Consider the following 17,799-nt stretch of genomic DNA (forward strand, 5'->3'; position numbering starts at 1 on the left):
TTAGGAACCCTGTGGAGAAAGCTTGAGCTACAGTATATTAATGGAGCCAAACTCCAGGAAAGGGATGAGGTTTCAGTCTGCATAGTGCAAACTTAGCTTTAGAGCTGATTGGGAAACACAGTTGTTCACTTTTGAGATGGGGGCCCAATTCCCTCTCTGGGCTCTCAGACGGGTACCCTGGAACTGTCTGTGTGCTGACATGACCACCCAAATTTGGAAACTGAGGGTCCAGTTTAGGCAATGAAAGTTATGGCTACTCAGCACATCTGAAAGTCAGGCCTGAGCCCAGTATTGGCCTCTCCCTTTTAGGTAAATGACAAAACTGTGCTTAGCGTGGGACAGTACGTATCATAGACTCATAGACTATCAGGATTGGAAGGGACCTCAGGAGGTCATCTAGTCCAACCCCCTGCTCAAAGCAGGACCAATCCCCAATTTTTGCCCCAAATCCCTAAATGGCCCCCTCAAGGACTGAACTCACAACCCTGGGTTTAGCAGGCTAATGCTCAAACCACTGAGCTATCTCTCCCTCCGCAGTCTCGTTTCTACTAGTCTCATTTCTTTTAATCGCTGGTGCATATACAATGCTAACTCAGGTACAAGTTGATCAATCTATTTTCTGCCTCTGATTCAAATGGGGCTCAGCTATGGTAGTTCTTTGAGCACTGCAGCTGGCAATCAGAAAAAAAGAAGAGGAATATGATAGAATTTGATTTTGCTGCTGTTACTTTTTCTAAAGTCAGCGTCATCAGCTCAGTCCGAGAACATTACAAATGTTTTGTTTAGAGGATGGGCTTGCTTGGAAACCTGTTTAGAAGTTTCATACAAGCAGCTGTTAATCCTGTGATGTGAAGCTATATAAATTACACAGTAGGTTTTTTGTTGTTGTGTTGGGGTTGGATTTTTTGTTTGTGTTTGGTGTGTATTCACAGATGAACGATCACTGCATGAATTAATAATCTGCAAAATATTAATGCAGAACAGAGTAAAAATAACTCTTCTACTTACCTGCTCTGTAATGTTAGCATGTGTACTGTATTCTAACAGGAATGGGAAAGACTAATTTGAGGCTTTTCTGCCTGGCAATGAACTATTTGGCAAATTTGAGCAAAATCACGTCAGCTTTGCTAGAGGCATTAGAGAGTGAAATAAATAGACGTTTTCCATTATTTGAACCCATCTACAGCCAAAATGGCTGGAAAATGGAAGTTGAACATTTGTACACAAATAGCCCGATTTGTGTAGAAGTATCTTTGTGCATTCTGGAGAAAATTGGTGTAGTTTTAACTGAGTTTTGTATCTCTGAAAATTGCATACTGAGTATGCACAGTGCATGTTTTTCATGAGTTTCTTAAAGGGTGATAGTCACTTCTTCTGTCCAGAAGGTTAACATATACGCCACTTAAGTTTTAATTTTAGCCTTGAAAATAGGGCTTAAGTGGAACTTAAGTGGTTCTTAAGTGCACAGGAGTAAATTTCATGCCAAGTGTGCAGCTAAGAGATGCTGCACTATACACAAACATCTAGCTAATTTGGCTTTGTACAGGAAACCGTTGTCCAGGTTTGAATGGACTGAAGCAAGAGCTCCACTGGAGATGTTGGTTCTGTCCTTATTGACTTGGTAAGTTATGAAGGTCAAGGAGAGCTGCTGTACATGTTGCTTGGTGTGCAGGCAAAGAGCCACAGGTTCCCCAAGTTGTAAAAAGATGATCTTAGAATTACTGTAGTATGTGATCATTTAGTTAGACCATTTCATTACTCATATTCATGAAGGGGCAGAGGTACTGTTTTGCAAGGAATCTTACCTTTAAGCACTCAAATCAGGAAAAGCTGCACCTTCAAATTTAAGATCCTCTTAGTGTAATATTTGTTTATATGAGTTTACAGTACAATTACCGATTTCATCATAGATATTTTGGATGTGTATTTAAAGATGCCCAAATGTTTGTTGGTTTTCACTTTGCATGGGGGTGTGTGTGTGTGTGTGTGTGTGCGCGCGTGTGCGTGTGCGTGTGTGTGGATAAAGATATATCCTTTTGGTGGAAAAAAATTCCCATCTGTGAATAAATGAGACTTTAAGATGGATATTTGTTCTTAGTATTAAATAGTTTCTAACACTTGGCATGAGTGTTACATTTCACCATCCTTTGGCTGCTCTGTGATAATTTTCCTATTATAGTGATATGCAGTGATCATCATACAGAAGCAATCTCAGCAATTTAGTTTCCTGTGGATCTTACTTTTATTTTGTATTCCTGTTCAGTAGAACAAGTAATTCTCGTTTTTCCAATTTACAAGAACCATCCTCAATTTCTAAGTTCTTCATTTGCACTGTTAGGAGCTGATGTTTCCCAATATTATTAGAACTGTCCTGCTCTGGCCTTCGTTGCCTACACACACAGTCAGCATCACATACAATTTAGCACCAATGGTGTTAAAGCCAAAGGAACACATGCCACAGAATGGACAGATCCCACTTATACAGATTCATTAGCAGTTTCTTTCACACAAGACATTCTGTACTATTTGTACTGTGAACACACATTAGTCAGACAAAGTAATTAAATCTGGAAGGAAAAATGGGGAGAGAGATCATTAAAAACGAGTGGCGAGAAGACTGGTCGTGACAGTCCACAGGTGCAGTTAGAATGACCTTGCCTAATATTGTAACCCTAATATTAATTTTTCAGCTATTTTATTACATTGGGCTTGGTTGACAGTAAAGGTAAATGGGTGAATCATAATGTTAGGAGAATGATTCATCCTTCAAGACAGTTCTGCTTCTAGCTGTCCTGTATAATGAAGCTTTTATTACAAATCGTGTCAGTGTAAATGAACATGTCACAATTTTAGAGCTCGAGTTTGGTGTGGAGGAAAGACAAGAAATGGCTTTTTTATTTTGTTAACAAAATTGCTTTTCTTTCAACATATATTTTTAAGAAAAAAAATAATGAACTTCAGTGGTCATATAAAGTGATGGACTGATGTTCCTAACTAAAATCAAACATAGTGCAGGCTTGGCTTCCCTTGATACAGAAATTCCAAAGCATTTCATTCCTGACCTGCAAAATAATTGATATTTTGGTCACGGGCTGTGTTCACATACCCAGAGCAAGGGCTCAGATCAGCCCAGCAGCATGTTCAACACTCCAGAGTTACCCCAAAAGAGGGGTTAGCACCCACCAGGCTTTTGGGGAAAAGCAAATGAAAAGTTTATATGAAGATTTTGCTTCTCTTGTTTAGCTCATCAGAAGCCTCTGGCTCTTTAAAATGACAAACTGAAGGGATTAAATTGGACTATGACTATTTGTTGTTCTGCCACCGGCTTGCTGGGTGACCTTGGGCTAGTCACATCACTTCTCTGGGTCTCAGTTTCCCATCTGTAAAATGAGGATAGGGATGTAAAGTTCTTTGAGATACACTGATGAAAATCTATGAAATCTAGGTCTTTCGAGTATTAGTTAGCCACAGTAGCATATCAGCTGTAATCTAAGGTAAGGATTCAGCTGTCTGGCCACAAACTCCTACCAACAAATATTTCTCTTTCTGTTTAAAAAAAAAAAATAACCTAGGAAATTAAATGGGAAGAAACCTTGTTAATACAGAGTTAAGGTTGCCCAGTGATAGCTCGTGCCCTTCTAGAACCTCAAGTTCAGCAAAACTCAAACTTCTGAAAACCAGGAAATACAGAGATAAGGTAAATGCCCACCAACCTCAACTCTTCTCTCTTTGAGCAATGCCCCAATATGCCCATAACACACACACACACACACACACACACATATTCACTCTTCCTTTTCACTGTAATGGACAGGTGCCACTTGCACTATGCTCAGTGAGCCTACTCCCCCGACATAATACTGCACTTGTAAAATTTAACATCGTTTCATACTCTTCTATAACCTCATCACACTTGCCACAAGATACCACCTACACCTACACTTTCCCCTCCCCATCATTAAATCCACAGACTGGTTTCATATCCCACCACACTACTGACAATACCCATGTCAAGTAGACTCAAGTGTCCTGGTAATGACCCAACTACACAATTCTGTAATGTAATGATGCAGACTGGAACCTCAAGGTACCTGTGCACCTCCTTCCTTTGATAACACACATGGGAGGACAGGGCTCAGACCCAGATCTTCTCATATCACAATCACAGCTCTTCCATTTACTCCTCCACCATTCAGTACAGCTCTCCTAAGACAGAGAATGCAGCTAGAGTGAATGTACATAATTCCCAGGGACTATTGCCAACCCCAGGGGGGGCTGAGTTAAGATTGCACCATTTGTTTACCTTAATTCTGTATTTCCTGCCTTTCTGAAGTTTGAGTTTTTCTGAATAAGAGATCACTGGGCAACCTTAACTCTGAATTAACAAATTTTTTTGCCATTTAATAAATAAACGAATGAAAGTTCTTTGTAAAGCAAAGGGACCCCAAAGCTGTTTCATTTATAAACTTTTAAAATATATTTTTATGCTGCTTGGCCATTGCGACTTAAGTAATTCAGTAAAAAATAAACAAAAAAACATGGAAGGAAACAAAAATGGTATTTTGTTTTTACCTACACATAACAACAGACTTACTGAAATACAGCATTCGTATTTAATTACAACAACAACAAAACGTATTAGCTTATGGCCCCTTGTGGCTTAGTTCAAGTGACACTATCAGACAGATCTTTAATTACATCAAACATCAAAGTCCCTTGTCTAGAAAATTTAGAGTGCAGTTTATTTCACACTTCTCTTCTGGGAGATGATAATTGTTAAATAGGGAAACAGTTTCTTAAGTGAATTGTATCCACTTTACATTTGATTTTTCTGTTAACTGTACTCTCGTGTTTTATGTGTACACTTCACAATCACTTGTGTTCAATCCAGTAACAGAACAAGCACAACCCTTCCTCTCGATGCTAATGTGTATAATCGGTTTGATGTGGGTGGGTAGGATTGATTATTAGCCAGGCACTGAATGCCTTTATAGGAGTTGAAAACATTGCTTGTGATGAAGGTTGATCATAGATCTCAGCTGGGCATTTATAGAGTATAATTAAAGAGCCATGGGCTTGGCAAGATGTGCTGAGCACCTGAAGCTCCCTTTGAATTGAACTAGAGCTGTGGATGCCCAAATTTGACCCTATGTGGAAAAAATGTGAATGACAGTCTAACAACTTCTTAAATACTTAAAGAAATGCAAAAGTGCAGCTGGACATGGATTATTACTTGGCCAAGGTACCATGTCAATAAAGTACACAGTTGTCAACACCATGTATTGTCAGCAGCAGAAAAACTAACCATTAAATCAGTAGTGTAACACAGTACAATTGAATCAAAAGTCAGTCACTTGGACCTAGTGGCATGGAATGGTGCGTTGTTATGGACGCTGGGAGAGTCAATGTCAGGAGCAGATTCGGTATCACAACCTACATTGTATATTGTATTGTCATGGGACTGAAATCTTTAGTTTTCAAGGATGAAGCTTTCTCCTACTTTGGCTGCTTCAGTGCACAACTGACAGCTGATCCTTGAAAAAGAAGAGGTATTAGCTCCAGAGGGAGCCTCTCATCTCTGTCTGCCAGATAAAAGTTAGATGCACAAACAACATAAGATTCTGAAAGAGGGTGTGACAGGCTGGAGACGTCTGTTACAAAAGTCATGTTTAATAGCCAAGAGAGAGTTGGTTTTAGAAAAACTCCACCCATACTGGTGAAACTGCCTTCCCCAATGAGCAGGGTGTAGGGCCAGACAGAAACCACTTTACTAGATCGGCAGACTCATCTTTGAAATGCAGTCTTTGAGGTGGATTGTTAAGCCTTTTGAAAGCCATCAAAAACCAGTTGGAGAACACTTCAATCTCTTTGGTCACTCGATTACAGACCTAAAAGTTGCAATTCTTCAACAAAAAAACTTCAAAAACAGACTCCAACGAGAGACTGCTGAATTGGAATTAATTTGCAAACTGGGTACAATTAATTTAGGCTTGAATAGAGACTGGGAGTGGATGGGTCATTACACAGAGTAAAACTATTTCCCCATGTTTATTCCCCCGCCCACCCCCCACTGTTCCTCAGACGTTCTTGTCAACTGCTGGAAATGGCCCACCTTGATTATCAGTACAAAAGCTTCCCTCCCTACCCCCGCTCACCTGCTGGCAATAGCTCACCTTAAGTGATCGCTCTGGTTACAGTGTATATGGTAACACTCATTGTTTCATGTTCTCTGTGTATATAAATCTCCCCACTGTATTTTCCACTGAATGCATCCAATGAAGTGAGCTGTAGCTCATGAAAGCTTATGCTCAAATAGATTTGTTAGTCTCTAAGGTGCCACAAGTACTCCTTTTCTATAAGCATTTGTGTTTCTTTTCTGTAACTGAGACTGTCTTGCCTAGTTTAACGTTTGCAAAGTGTAAATGTAGATTTGGTAAGCAACCTGTTTCTTTTTGTTTTTACTCCATTTTCTTTCTGTTTTTAACAAACCTTGTTCCGATTAAGAAATCTGCTTTTGTGTGCGGTGAAGGTTCACCTAGTCTTTCCTCAAGGAGAAAAGGCACCCTGTATTAACTCAAAAGAGACACATAGGAGGAGAAAGAGGTTCTGAATCCTAAACCCCTCCTAACTTTCATCTCGATCAATAAAGCATGGACAGAAATGTTAACTTCCTGTGAGGCATATTACAAAAGGTGGTGATGAGCAAATGCCTGGGGAGACACCAAAGGACCAAGGAAGAGATAAGCATTGGTGGGAGGGTTAGGTAAAAATGGCTAAATAAACAGCACTGGAATAGTAAGCAAATTCAGGAACTAGCCCGATAGCTCAAATTCATAACCCAAATCTGACAAGAAACAAAACCTCATCAACTTCACACTGTTTCATTCAAAGAGGAAAATGGTGTGTGAGAGAGAGAACTAAGTGCATCAAAAATGAGCAAACTAATGCCTGAAGAAGCAGAGGGTAATCCTTGGATAGCATAAAAGTCAGCAGACGACTAGTCAGCGCAGCTCAGAGCAGTACTGAGTCTGTTTATGTCAAGAGTGGTTGTTTCAATCCCCCAGTTGAGCCAAGGATCAAGGGGAATTGTAAAGGTTGCTTACAGCAGCTTTTCATTATTATTCTCCTCTGTTCCCCCTGAAGCAGCACCATGCAGAAGCTAAGTGCAGCTTAAGATTCAACCCTGTTTTTTTTCATTTAGGGCCTTCTAATAATATTTTAAGGTAGTACTGAATTATCAGTCAGAAACTTCAATTTTATTGTAATGTCTCAGGAAAAATAAAACACCACCACTCTAAATTTAAATTAAAAACAAAATACACATAATTTATAGAGATACAAATTTCTAGTTTTATAGTTAAGGGCATTTTAAATATAGTGTGTTGTTTCTTTTGTAAGCCGTCGTATCAAAGCAGTACTGTGATTTCTTGTTATTGTTGTTTTTGTTTTTTAAGAATCTAAAGATATATAAGGCAAAACCGAATGGTTTATTTTCCAAATGTTTATTCCTTCCTTTTCTTCTTGAAGGAGCTAGTTTTTCGTAGATATTTTTACTGCTTTAGAAATGTTGCACCTAAACCTATGTATGGTTCCCCATCAGCAGCTGAACATAATTATGCCATACTTTGTGCAGCATAATTGAGGTTTTATTTCAGTTCACAGTCCAGTAAAACCATTGTTGTCAGTAGCATAAAAACACTGCTGCTGAATTATTCATTAAAATGTAATATAAAGCTTTGTTATTTTTTCACGTTTTTAGTGGACTGTATTCTGTTTATATGCTATGTTACTACTATCAATTGGTAACCCAAATTACTTTCGCAGTTGTGAGTTATTGTGCCATACTGTGTGCTGTCATAAACCAAGAAACATTAACGTGCCATTGTTCCCATTGAAAACAACACAACTACAAGTTTTCAATAGAATTAACTTGTAATAATACTGGAATTATCTTGGGATAAAAGGAAGTAAAATGTATTTTATTATGGTACTGTATTTAGACTAACGCTATAATTCTATCAACAAATAACAGTAAATGGGGCATGGAGGATGTTTGCATGTGATATAACTGTTTAAATTCAGGTGGAAAAGGTAGTGATAAAGAAGTGGCATTCAGTAATTCTGAAAAGGAGGTGCAGTGGGGAGATTATATATAAAGTTGCCATATATACTGGTGTTCATGGGATAGACCTGGTTTTCAATATCATGTCCTGGTGTCCCAGGAACTTCTTTTTGGGACATCTGAAATTTCCATTTCCTCCCTCCCCCCATGTAATTAATCAAAACAGTACAGATTTTATAAGTACAAAATGTTAGTTCCAACGTATTGTTACCCTGCTGTAAAATGCTTGTACACCCATCTCACTCTCATCACACAGCTAATGTGTTTTAGCCCAGCCATTGTTCAAGGTTGTCGTAAGTTGTCAGGCAACGATGTTACAATACCTGTCTGAGAAGTCAGTGACTCATTCTAATCACTCCAAACTTTGCAGCTCTCAGAATCGGAACACAGAGCTGGATCCTTACTTTGTGTTTATTCTTCTCAGTAATGTGTTGTATTGAAACCCATATTCAAACTTCGCAGTTTTCAATGGGTGGGATCCTACATGGGTCCCCCAATGTGACCCCACAGGCAGAGGTGCTGGAACAATTTTTATATAGGGGGCCATTGAACCAAACTGTAAACCCTGTATATAATGGAAACTATTTCAAGCCAAAGCATGTGGCAGCACCCTTAGTTCCAGCACCTATGCCCATAGGCATGGGTGGCAGGATTCATAGGCAGGGATAGGCTGTGCCTTCCCAAACAGTCTAGCGGGGCCCCGCCCACACTCCACCCCCAGGCCAGGCACCCTCCTGTGGTTCCCAGAGCGCTATGCCTTGGTTGGTTGGCCCAGGCTGGCTGGCCTGCCTCCTGCAGGAAGTCAGGGCAGCTGGTGCTGGGGCTGTGCCCCTGGAGCACTGGGACTGGCCACCCCACCTGGCTGCCAGGAGCCCCAGGGCTGGGAGCACTGTTGCCCAGTGCACCAGATCTGGCCACATCTCCTGGAGCACTGGGGCTGGGGTCTCACCCCTGGCCACCTGGCGCTGGGGCCGGGGGCCACAGGGGTGTGTGTGGTCTGGGCTCCTGTGAGGGAGGGAGGGGTGAAAGCGGGGCAGATGGAGAGGAGCAGGGCCTTGGAAACAAGGGGAGTGGCCAGGGGTTAGCCTCCCCCAACAGTCAGGTTACTGGCCATCCATGCCCATAGGGATTGATTCTTGGCCCTACGCTTTTTTTATCAACGACCTTGAAGAAAACATAAAATCATCACTGATAAAGTTTGGAGACAACACAAAAATTGCGGGAGTGGTAAATAATGAAGAGGACAGGTCATAGATATCGAGTGATCTGGATTACTTCGTAAGCTGGGCGCAAGCAAACATGTATTTTGACATTGCTGAATGTAAATGTGTTCAGGAACAACAAATGTAGGCCGTACTTACAGAATGGAGAACTCTATCCTGGGAAGCAGTGACTCAGAAAAAGATTTGAGGGTCATGGTGGATAATCAGCTGAACATAAGCTCCCAGTTTGGCATTGTAGCCAAAATTGTGAATGCAATCCTGAGATGCATAAACAGTGGAATTTCGAGTAGGAGTCAGAGGGGTTATTTTACCTCTATATTTGGCACTGATGCAACTGCTGCTGGAGTACTGTGTGCTGTTCTGTGCTCATAATTCAAGAAGGATGGGATGTTGATTTTTAACAGGGGGAGTAGTTAACTATTGGAACAACTTACAAAGGGTTATGGTGCATTCTCCATCCTGACCATTTTTAAATCAATATTGGATGTTTTTTCTAAAAGCTCTCCTCTAGCAACTATTTTGGGGAAGTTCTATTACCCTGTGTTATACAGGAGGTCAGACTAGATGATCACAGTGGTATCTTCTGGTCTTGGAATACGTGAATTCTGTTCATGTTCTTATATTGCACTCATACTGTGGTATCTAAGTTTGGGTCCATCTCGAAAGGAAATGTCTAACATAACTTGCTTATGTGAAAATCTATGAGGGGTGGCAATTCCTAACAGGATTTACTGCTGTAATATTATATCACAGTGGAGGTTACCTTTTAATATTGTATTGTCGGTAAACATCAATAAAGAAATAATTTAAATAGACTAAAGTATCCCAGAAATTTCAGATCTACACATTTAGCTGTAATGTATAAACATCTGTAAATATTAGGCCGTTGTGTTACTCATAGCTGTTCCGGGTTTTATCTCTGATTTCGTAGCAGAATTTTGTCTGACCTACTGTATGAAATGTGGGCATTCCTGGCTAATTGCTATATTATAGATCAGTGGCTCCCAATCTTTCCAAACTATTGTACCCCTTTCAGGAGTCAGATTCTCTTGCGTACCCTCAAGTTTCACCTCACTTAAAAATTACTCGCTTTACAAAATCAGACATAAAAATACAAAAGTGTCACAGTACGCTATTACTGAAAAATTGCTTAAGTTCTCACTTTTACCATATAATTATGAAGTAAATCAATTAGAATATAAATATTGTACTTACATTTCAATGTATAGTAGATAGAGCAGTATGAACAAGTCATATGAAATTTTAGTTTATTCTGACTTCACCAGTGCTTTTTATATACCTGCTGTAAAACTAGGCAAATATCTAGATGAGTTGATGTACCCCCTGGAACACCTCTGCATACCCCTAGGGGTACATGTACCCTGGTTGAGAACCACTGTTATAGACTAGATATAAGCCTGACAGCTCTTTATAAACTCCAAACTTATTTGTTTCCAGCAATTACTTGTCGCAGACAAGATGGAGGACCCGCTGACATCAGTGAGTGCCTTAAATATGCAGGCCCTTTACCAACATTAACACAGGCCTGCCAAATTCCTTGCCAAGATGACTGTCAGTTCACAATCTGGTCAAAGTTTTCTTCCTGCAATGGGGACTGTGGAGCAGTCAGGACGAGAAAGCGCTCTCTTGTTGGTAAGAGTCAACGGGTTACTGAAACATTGTTTATTATTAGCTGCTATTTATTTTATTTTAAACTTATACAGTGCCCATCAGTCTGAAGGATACCCAAATGCATACATCATTGACAAGCAGGCAGCTCTGGGGTCCAGGGCAACAACCAAGCAGATAATTGGCATGTACTACACAATACTGCAGGGTCTCAGGGGGGGCAATATCAGTAAAGGACACTACAGCAAACTCTAGGTCATAAGAAAACTAACATGGGATTACAGATGAAGTCATGGTCTCTTCTATAAGACTGGTACACAATAAACTGCATAGCAGACCATTTATCATTCTGAAGGGCTGAGTCAACACCACCTGTTCAAAACTGAGTTCAAATATTTAAAGCAATGTGGTCCAGGCGCATGGAAGTCAATGCAGTCCTTCCGTGAACTTTTGTTCAGCCCCTAAATCAGGGGTGGGCAAACTTTTTGACCCAAGGGCCACATCTGGGTGGGGAAATTGCTTGCAGGGCCGGGCAGGGGGTTGGGGTGCAGGGGTAGAGTGCAGGGTGTGGGAGGGGGTGCAGTGTGCAGGAAGGGATTCAGGGCAAGGGGTTGGGGCAGAGGAGGGGTGTGGGGTGTATGAGGGGGCTCAGGGAAGAGGGTTAGGGTGCAGGGGGGTGTGGAGTGCAGGAGGGGTGCGGTATGCAGCAGGGGGCTCAGGGCAGGCAGTTGGGGTGCAGGAGGGGTGCGGCATGTGGCAGGGGGCTCAGGACAGGGAGTTGAGGTGCAGGAGGGGTGCAGGGTGCAGCAGGGGGCTCAGGGCGGGGAGTTGGGGTGCAGGAGGGGTGCTTAGGGCAGGGAGTTGGAGGCAGGGTGCAGGAGGGGTTCAGGCTCTGGCTCGGCACCGCTTACCTAGAGTGGATCCGGGGTGGCAGCGGCGCATACTGGAGTCAGGGTTGGCTCCCGGCCGGCCCCAGCCCCACGCCACACCGCGCCGCACCGAACCGCTCCAGGAAGTGGCCGGCATCACGTCCCTGCGGCCCATGGGGATGGGGAGGCATAGAGGGCTCCACATGTTTCCCTCGCCTGTGGGTACCTCCCCCGAAGCGCCCATTGGCTGGGTACCCCATTCCTGGCCAATGGGAGCTTTGGGGGAGGTACCCATGGGCAAGAGCTGCATGCAGAGCTCTCTGCCCTCCTCCCCCAAGGGCTGCAGGGACGTGGTGTGGCTGCTTCCTGGAGTGGCGCAGAACCTGTGGCGGTGGCAAACCCGCGGGCCGGATCCAAAACCCCGAGGGGCCGGATCTGGCCAGCGGGCCGTAGTTTGCCCACCCCTGCCCTAAATCAACCCCTCTAGCCAAAATGGGCATAATCATTGAATTATTGACCATTTTCCAAAAGGTAATTCTAGAGCCTGTCTCCAAATCTCTCAATTGTCACAGATCTGCTGTCATTATTGTTTACTATTTTCACTGCATTAGTGCCCGAAGGTTGTCACGGGAGTCGATGCCCCAGTGTGCTATGCACAGAACAAACATAAGGTAAATCACAAAAACAACGAGGAGTTCGGTGGCACCTTAAAGACTAATGGATTTATTTGGGCATAAGCTTTCATGGGTAAAAAACCCACTTCTTCAGATGCATGGAGTCTCCAGGCATCTGAAGAAGTGGGTTTTTTACCCACAAAAGCTTAAGCACAAATAAATCTGTTAGTCTTTAAGGTGCCACCAAACTCCTCACTGTTTTTGTGGGTTCACACTAACACGGCTACCCCTCTGATATAAGGTAAATCAGAGTCCAGCAAAATTTGTGAGCCCAGCAAAAATTGGAGGTTTTTCTGGTTATTGCAGATGGTTACAAAATGTTTTTCATGAATATTTTTACAAACACTTTTTCCTGCATTTTGTTGAAATTTCATTGTGGCTTAAAATTTGCACAAACATTAACTGATCAGTTAATGACAGAATCATAACAGCCCAGTTAGGTAGGCAAGGAGTACTCTATTCATTGTCAGGTGGGGAAACTAAAGAGAAAAGGTTAAATGACTGATTTAATTCCCTGGATGGAGTCAATGCTTGAGTCTTAATACACACAGTCATGTGTTTAATCCATTACATCAAGCTTTCTCTTATGTTATCAAGTATTCCCCTTTTGTGGCTGGAAACCACATTCTCTACCCCATGGTGGAGCTAGCTAAGCTGGAAATCACTAAGCCAGAAGTGAGGGTGCTCAATAGCAACCTAGGCACCAGCACCCCCTGTTGTGATAGGAACAATCCAAAATCAGAAGGCCTACAGCCATGGGTCCCAAAAAGCCACGTGTGGGTGGCTGTAGGAGAGACTGTGAATAACTCTCAATCTTCAGGAAGACTGGCAGGGACCTTCTTATAATTCTGGTGAACAATTTACATTACTGTTACTTCCACAAAGAAAATGGCTAGAAATTTACCTTAAAGCCAGAAACAAGAAAAACAGAACTGGCAACCAGCCTTGGCATTGACAGGTCCCTGTGGATCTCCCTATGCCAAGTTTAGCTACTCAGACTTGGTGCTGAGGGGATGGTTTGGCCTTGGTGAATCAATTCTATACTGCAACTTATCCAACCCAATCTGAAGAGCTGAGAACAAAGGGCCTAATTATTCTTGGGGAAAAGATGAGAAGAAAGAGGGATTAACTCTCACATTTTCAGTATGAAGCTGCCGAATGAGAAATCCCCTTACTACAGTACATTGTCCCTGTTCTACACTAAAACAGTATTTAGTGTAATTACTAAGAGTGCTATAATGTCCTGCCTAGTGCTTTTAGTGTTTCATTTTCTGTAAGTAACATGTTTGAAAGACAAGGAAAATAGTGCAGCGCATTCATTTATATTATCATCTAATTGACAGATAATTACGTTACGGAATGATTTTGCCAAGGCTCTTTAGTTTCTAAAAATGGGACAATCAAATGAGATATGAGAGCAAATAACAAGAAATTAAACAAAAACAAACTTTACAGAGAAGATTAAAAAAATGCAAATAGGAGAAAATGGGTGGCTAAATAGTTGGGGAGATTAAAGGAGTTGCTAGAAGAGATTTGAAAAAATGCAGCAATGTTCTGGAATTAATCAAAAGAAGGAGCTTATTCCATCAGAGGGCAAGAAGAGTGATTCTTAACTAACGGTGCAATAACATGATAAAATTTGAGGATTTTGATAATTTGAAATAGTGTAACAGAAGCAGACAGTGGCTTTTTCTCCCTTGATGCTAAAAGAATTTTTAAAAAACTCAGAAAAACCAGCTTGCACATTATCCATGGAATGAGTATGACATAATAGCTATTAAATTGCACAACACTGATGGATTGGGGTGAGCGGGGGGGCAGCCTATTTTTAGTGGCAAAAATGTTCAAACTCAGATATGTCAAGCTAAGTATTTTAAAATTATAAATTTAAATAGTTGGCTTCATTTTCAAAGATGGTGAAAACAGCAAGAACTGTAGATGCATAGCACCTTTGAAAATCAGGCCACTTTCTTAAGTGATAAAGTATGAATTTGGGTGCCTAACTTTAGACACCTCCGGATCTGAACATTTTGGCCTTAAGTTTTGTGCTCCTTGGAGAATTTTTGCACAGTTATAGATCATTAAATAAAATTACCTGCTTGTGTGTATAGTGATAGAAAGAACTTTCTGAACAATTATTTTCTCCCTCCAGGAAAAAGTAAGAAGCGGGACAAATGCAAAAATTCCCAGTTGTATCCTCTGATCGAGACTCAATTTTGTCCTTGTGACAAGTACAATGCTCAACCTGTGGGGAACTGGTCAGACTGCATTTTACCAGAGGGCAAAGTGGAAGTATTACTCGGAATGAAAGTACAAGGAGATATCAAGGAATGTGGGCAAGGCTATCGTTACCAAGCCATGGCATGCTATGATCAAAACAGTCGGCTTGTGGAAACAGCACGATGCAACAGTCACGGTATTTAGACACATCTTTTTTTCCTTCCTTCCTCATTTGTTTGTTGTTTTCTTGAAATGTAAGTCTTGAGACTCTGTTGGTCACAGGTACAGACAGAATTAGGAAATGAATATTTATTGGTTTGACAGAGTACAGGAAACTGCTGTGGAACAAGTAATGTTGCACCAGAGGTATCTCCTAACCAAACATACATTGAGTAACACTCAGTGACCTGAGAAAACTCTTTCTGACTCATAAAGTAACTAAGATTGCAGGATTAGTGACTGTTACAATACAGTAAAACCTCAGAGTTACGAACACGTCGGGAATGGAGATAACTCTGAACAAAATGTTATGGTTGTTCTTTCCAAAGTTTACAACTGAACACTGAATTAATACAGCTTTGAAATTTTACTATGCAGAAGAAAAATACCGCTTTTAACTATCTTAATTTAAATGAACCAAGCACAGAAACAGTTTCCTTACCTTGTCAAATCTTTTTTAAACCTTCCCTTTATATTTTAGTAGTTTATATTTAACACAGTACTGTACTGTATTTGCTTTTTTTTTTTTTATCATCCCTGCTGCTGCCTGATTGCATACTTTCAGTTCCAAATGAGGTGTGCGGTTGACCAGTCAGTTCATAATTCTGGTTTCATAACTCTGAGGTTACTGTGTAATGTTTACAAGAAAAATTATGCCGAATTACCAGATATCGGTTGGGCTTTATCTGATATGATCAAGTATATCTTAAAAGTTTGCCAATTTCATTTTATGTACAACTGCAACTTTAATTTGCATTGAGAAATGTTTACAAAGGACCAAATTCTCAACAAATAAGACGTGGTGCAAAAGTGGTCTGCAAAGAATGGAATTATTTCCCCTGACTGCAGAGCCTTAAAATAGTAGTAATCTCTTAAGGAGCCAAATCCTCTATCCACTTCCCTTCACAGGGAGTTTATCAGGTGGTTATGCATAACTGTGCATCCACTAGCCACACCACACACTGCTTTTCTCGCACATCTCATTGTCACAGACAGAGCATTATAAGGCACAGACTTCCTGTATCCTGCTTGCTTTGCACATTGCCCATGGGTTCTTATACACTTGAATGTGTGGCGAGGGCAGGATTTGTTCCAAAATGGTTGCTGGCTTAGGGTCTGCACATACATAGTGTTGCGGACAGATCCTGAGCTGGTGTAAATCAGACTACATGACTTCAGTGGAGCTATGCTGATTTACATTGGCTAAAGAGTACTTTGTTCTACATTTAAGTGTGGGATTATATACATTCTAGTGATAGAAATCCCGCAGAATGAATGTCATTATAGCATTTCATTCCAATGTCAACATTGGTTGAGCTTATGCCGTGTATTCTGGTTTGTACAGTAGAACTGGGTTATCAAAAATATCATAGATTTAATTACTGAAAATAGTCAATCAACAAAATTAAATGCGTGAAAGGGATTATAATTATTTGTATGCCTTCCTCTGTCAAACTTCACCCATGATAAATTATAAACTCCTATGTCAGGCAGAAATGTGGCAAATGGAGATGCTTGAGCTTTGTGGGTTCTGAGTGCTTTTAATTCTCTTTGAATTAAAAAGGAGTTGAGAGCACTTGGCACTTTACTGGAAGCACTCAGCTTCTCATCACATTAGGCCAATTATCTGAATGTTTCTGTCTATTTACTAAGGAGGGAGAGAAGTAGCATTTAATTGGCCATGAAGCCATCTTTAGAAAATTATAAAATTGAGACTTAACCTCAGTGCAATTCTTCCATTTTCTACTTTGCTACTGATGTGTTAGGTCACGTTTTTAATTTGTTGTGGCTGTTATGCATAGCAAGTCACTAGTTGATGATTTATTTTCATCATTGTCTGTGACCCTGCAAACGACTTTCACAGATCTGTGTGTTTATTTCTGATCTGTTAATTAGAGCAGAGAAAGCTTGAAAAACCCAACCTAAGAAGTAGGTATTCTTAAAAGATAAAAAAAACCTCTGAGCCTTTAGAGACCTTATTCAGTGTAAAGTATAAAACAATAAAAGATCTTGAGTCCAGGAGAAGCCAGAGGGGTCTAATGCCAATCATTGAATTGAAGGATGGATACTGTCAAGTTGTCTGTAAACTGTTAAAAGGGAGAATTTGCACAGGATGCAGGAGTTATTCTGTAATCTGTAGATGCAGTGAATGCTGGGAAACATGATTGATATAACTGGCAAAGAAAGGGACAGAATAGGATGGTATTCAGCTGTCTCCAGTGAAGGGAAAGGTCCCAACCCTGCACTTACAGAAATCAGGGCCTGCTGCTCAGGTGCAAAAGGGGAAGCTAGCTCAAACCCTTATGCACTAGCAAGTGCTTGAAGTGAGGCTCTTTGATTAATCTTGGTACAGACCAGGAATAACTCTTTGTCCTTCACTCCATTTGGGTGAAGTGGGGGCAGGATTGGACTGTAAATCAGCCCACCACTGACTCCCCTCCACACCCCATCCACACCCCTTTGCCCGTATGCCTGGGAAAACACAGAACGTGTGGCTATGCGCCCTGCCTCTGTTGCTCTTACTTTCTCTTCTTCCCCTCTGTGCTTCACAGTGCGGTGTAAGATCAGGGTCCAAAATATTCTTATTAGGACACCCTCATCTCGAATTTTTAGAAATTGACTTGTTTCAGACATTTTCATTTTCTAGTAGTGCAGCATGTCAGAATGTACTCCTCCACGAGCGTGTGCAGCTCTGGAGAAGGCCTGGGAGGGTGCAGGTGGGGAGAAGGAAGTCCTCACAAGGCAGTGAAGACATCTCTTTCCTTCTTCCTCACCTTGAGCCTGCTGCCCACTGGTCCCTGGGAACTGGAAAGTGTTCCAGAGAGAGAATATCTGATCGCACC

The 17,799-nt window shown here is 41.3% G+C and overlaps 1 protein-coding gene across 1 annotated transcript in view; it reads left to right on the plus strand.

Annotated features, from left to right (window-relative positions):
* Positions 1-17,799, plus strand: part of THSD7A (thrombospondin type 1 domain containing 7A) — a 496,216-nt gene that overhangs the window by 408,911 nt on the left and 69,506 nt on the right. Inside the window, exons 14-15 of the mRNA XM_074945848.1 lie at positions 10,804-10,998; positions 14,670-14,933. Coding sequence (XP_074801949.1) covers positions 10,804-10,998; positions 14,670-14,933 — 459 coding nt within the window. The remainder of the gene's footprint in view (positions 1-10,803; positions 10,999-14,669; positions 14,934-17,799) is intronic.

The sequence above is a fragment of the Natator depressus genome, chromosome 2 (genome assembly GCF_965152275.1).
Source record: "Natator depressus isolate rNatDep1 chromosome 2, rNatDep2.hap1, whole genome shotgun sequence".
Lineage (NCBI taxonomy): Eukaryota > Metazoa > Chordata > Testudines > Cheloniidae > Natator > Natator depressus.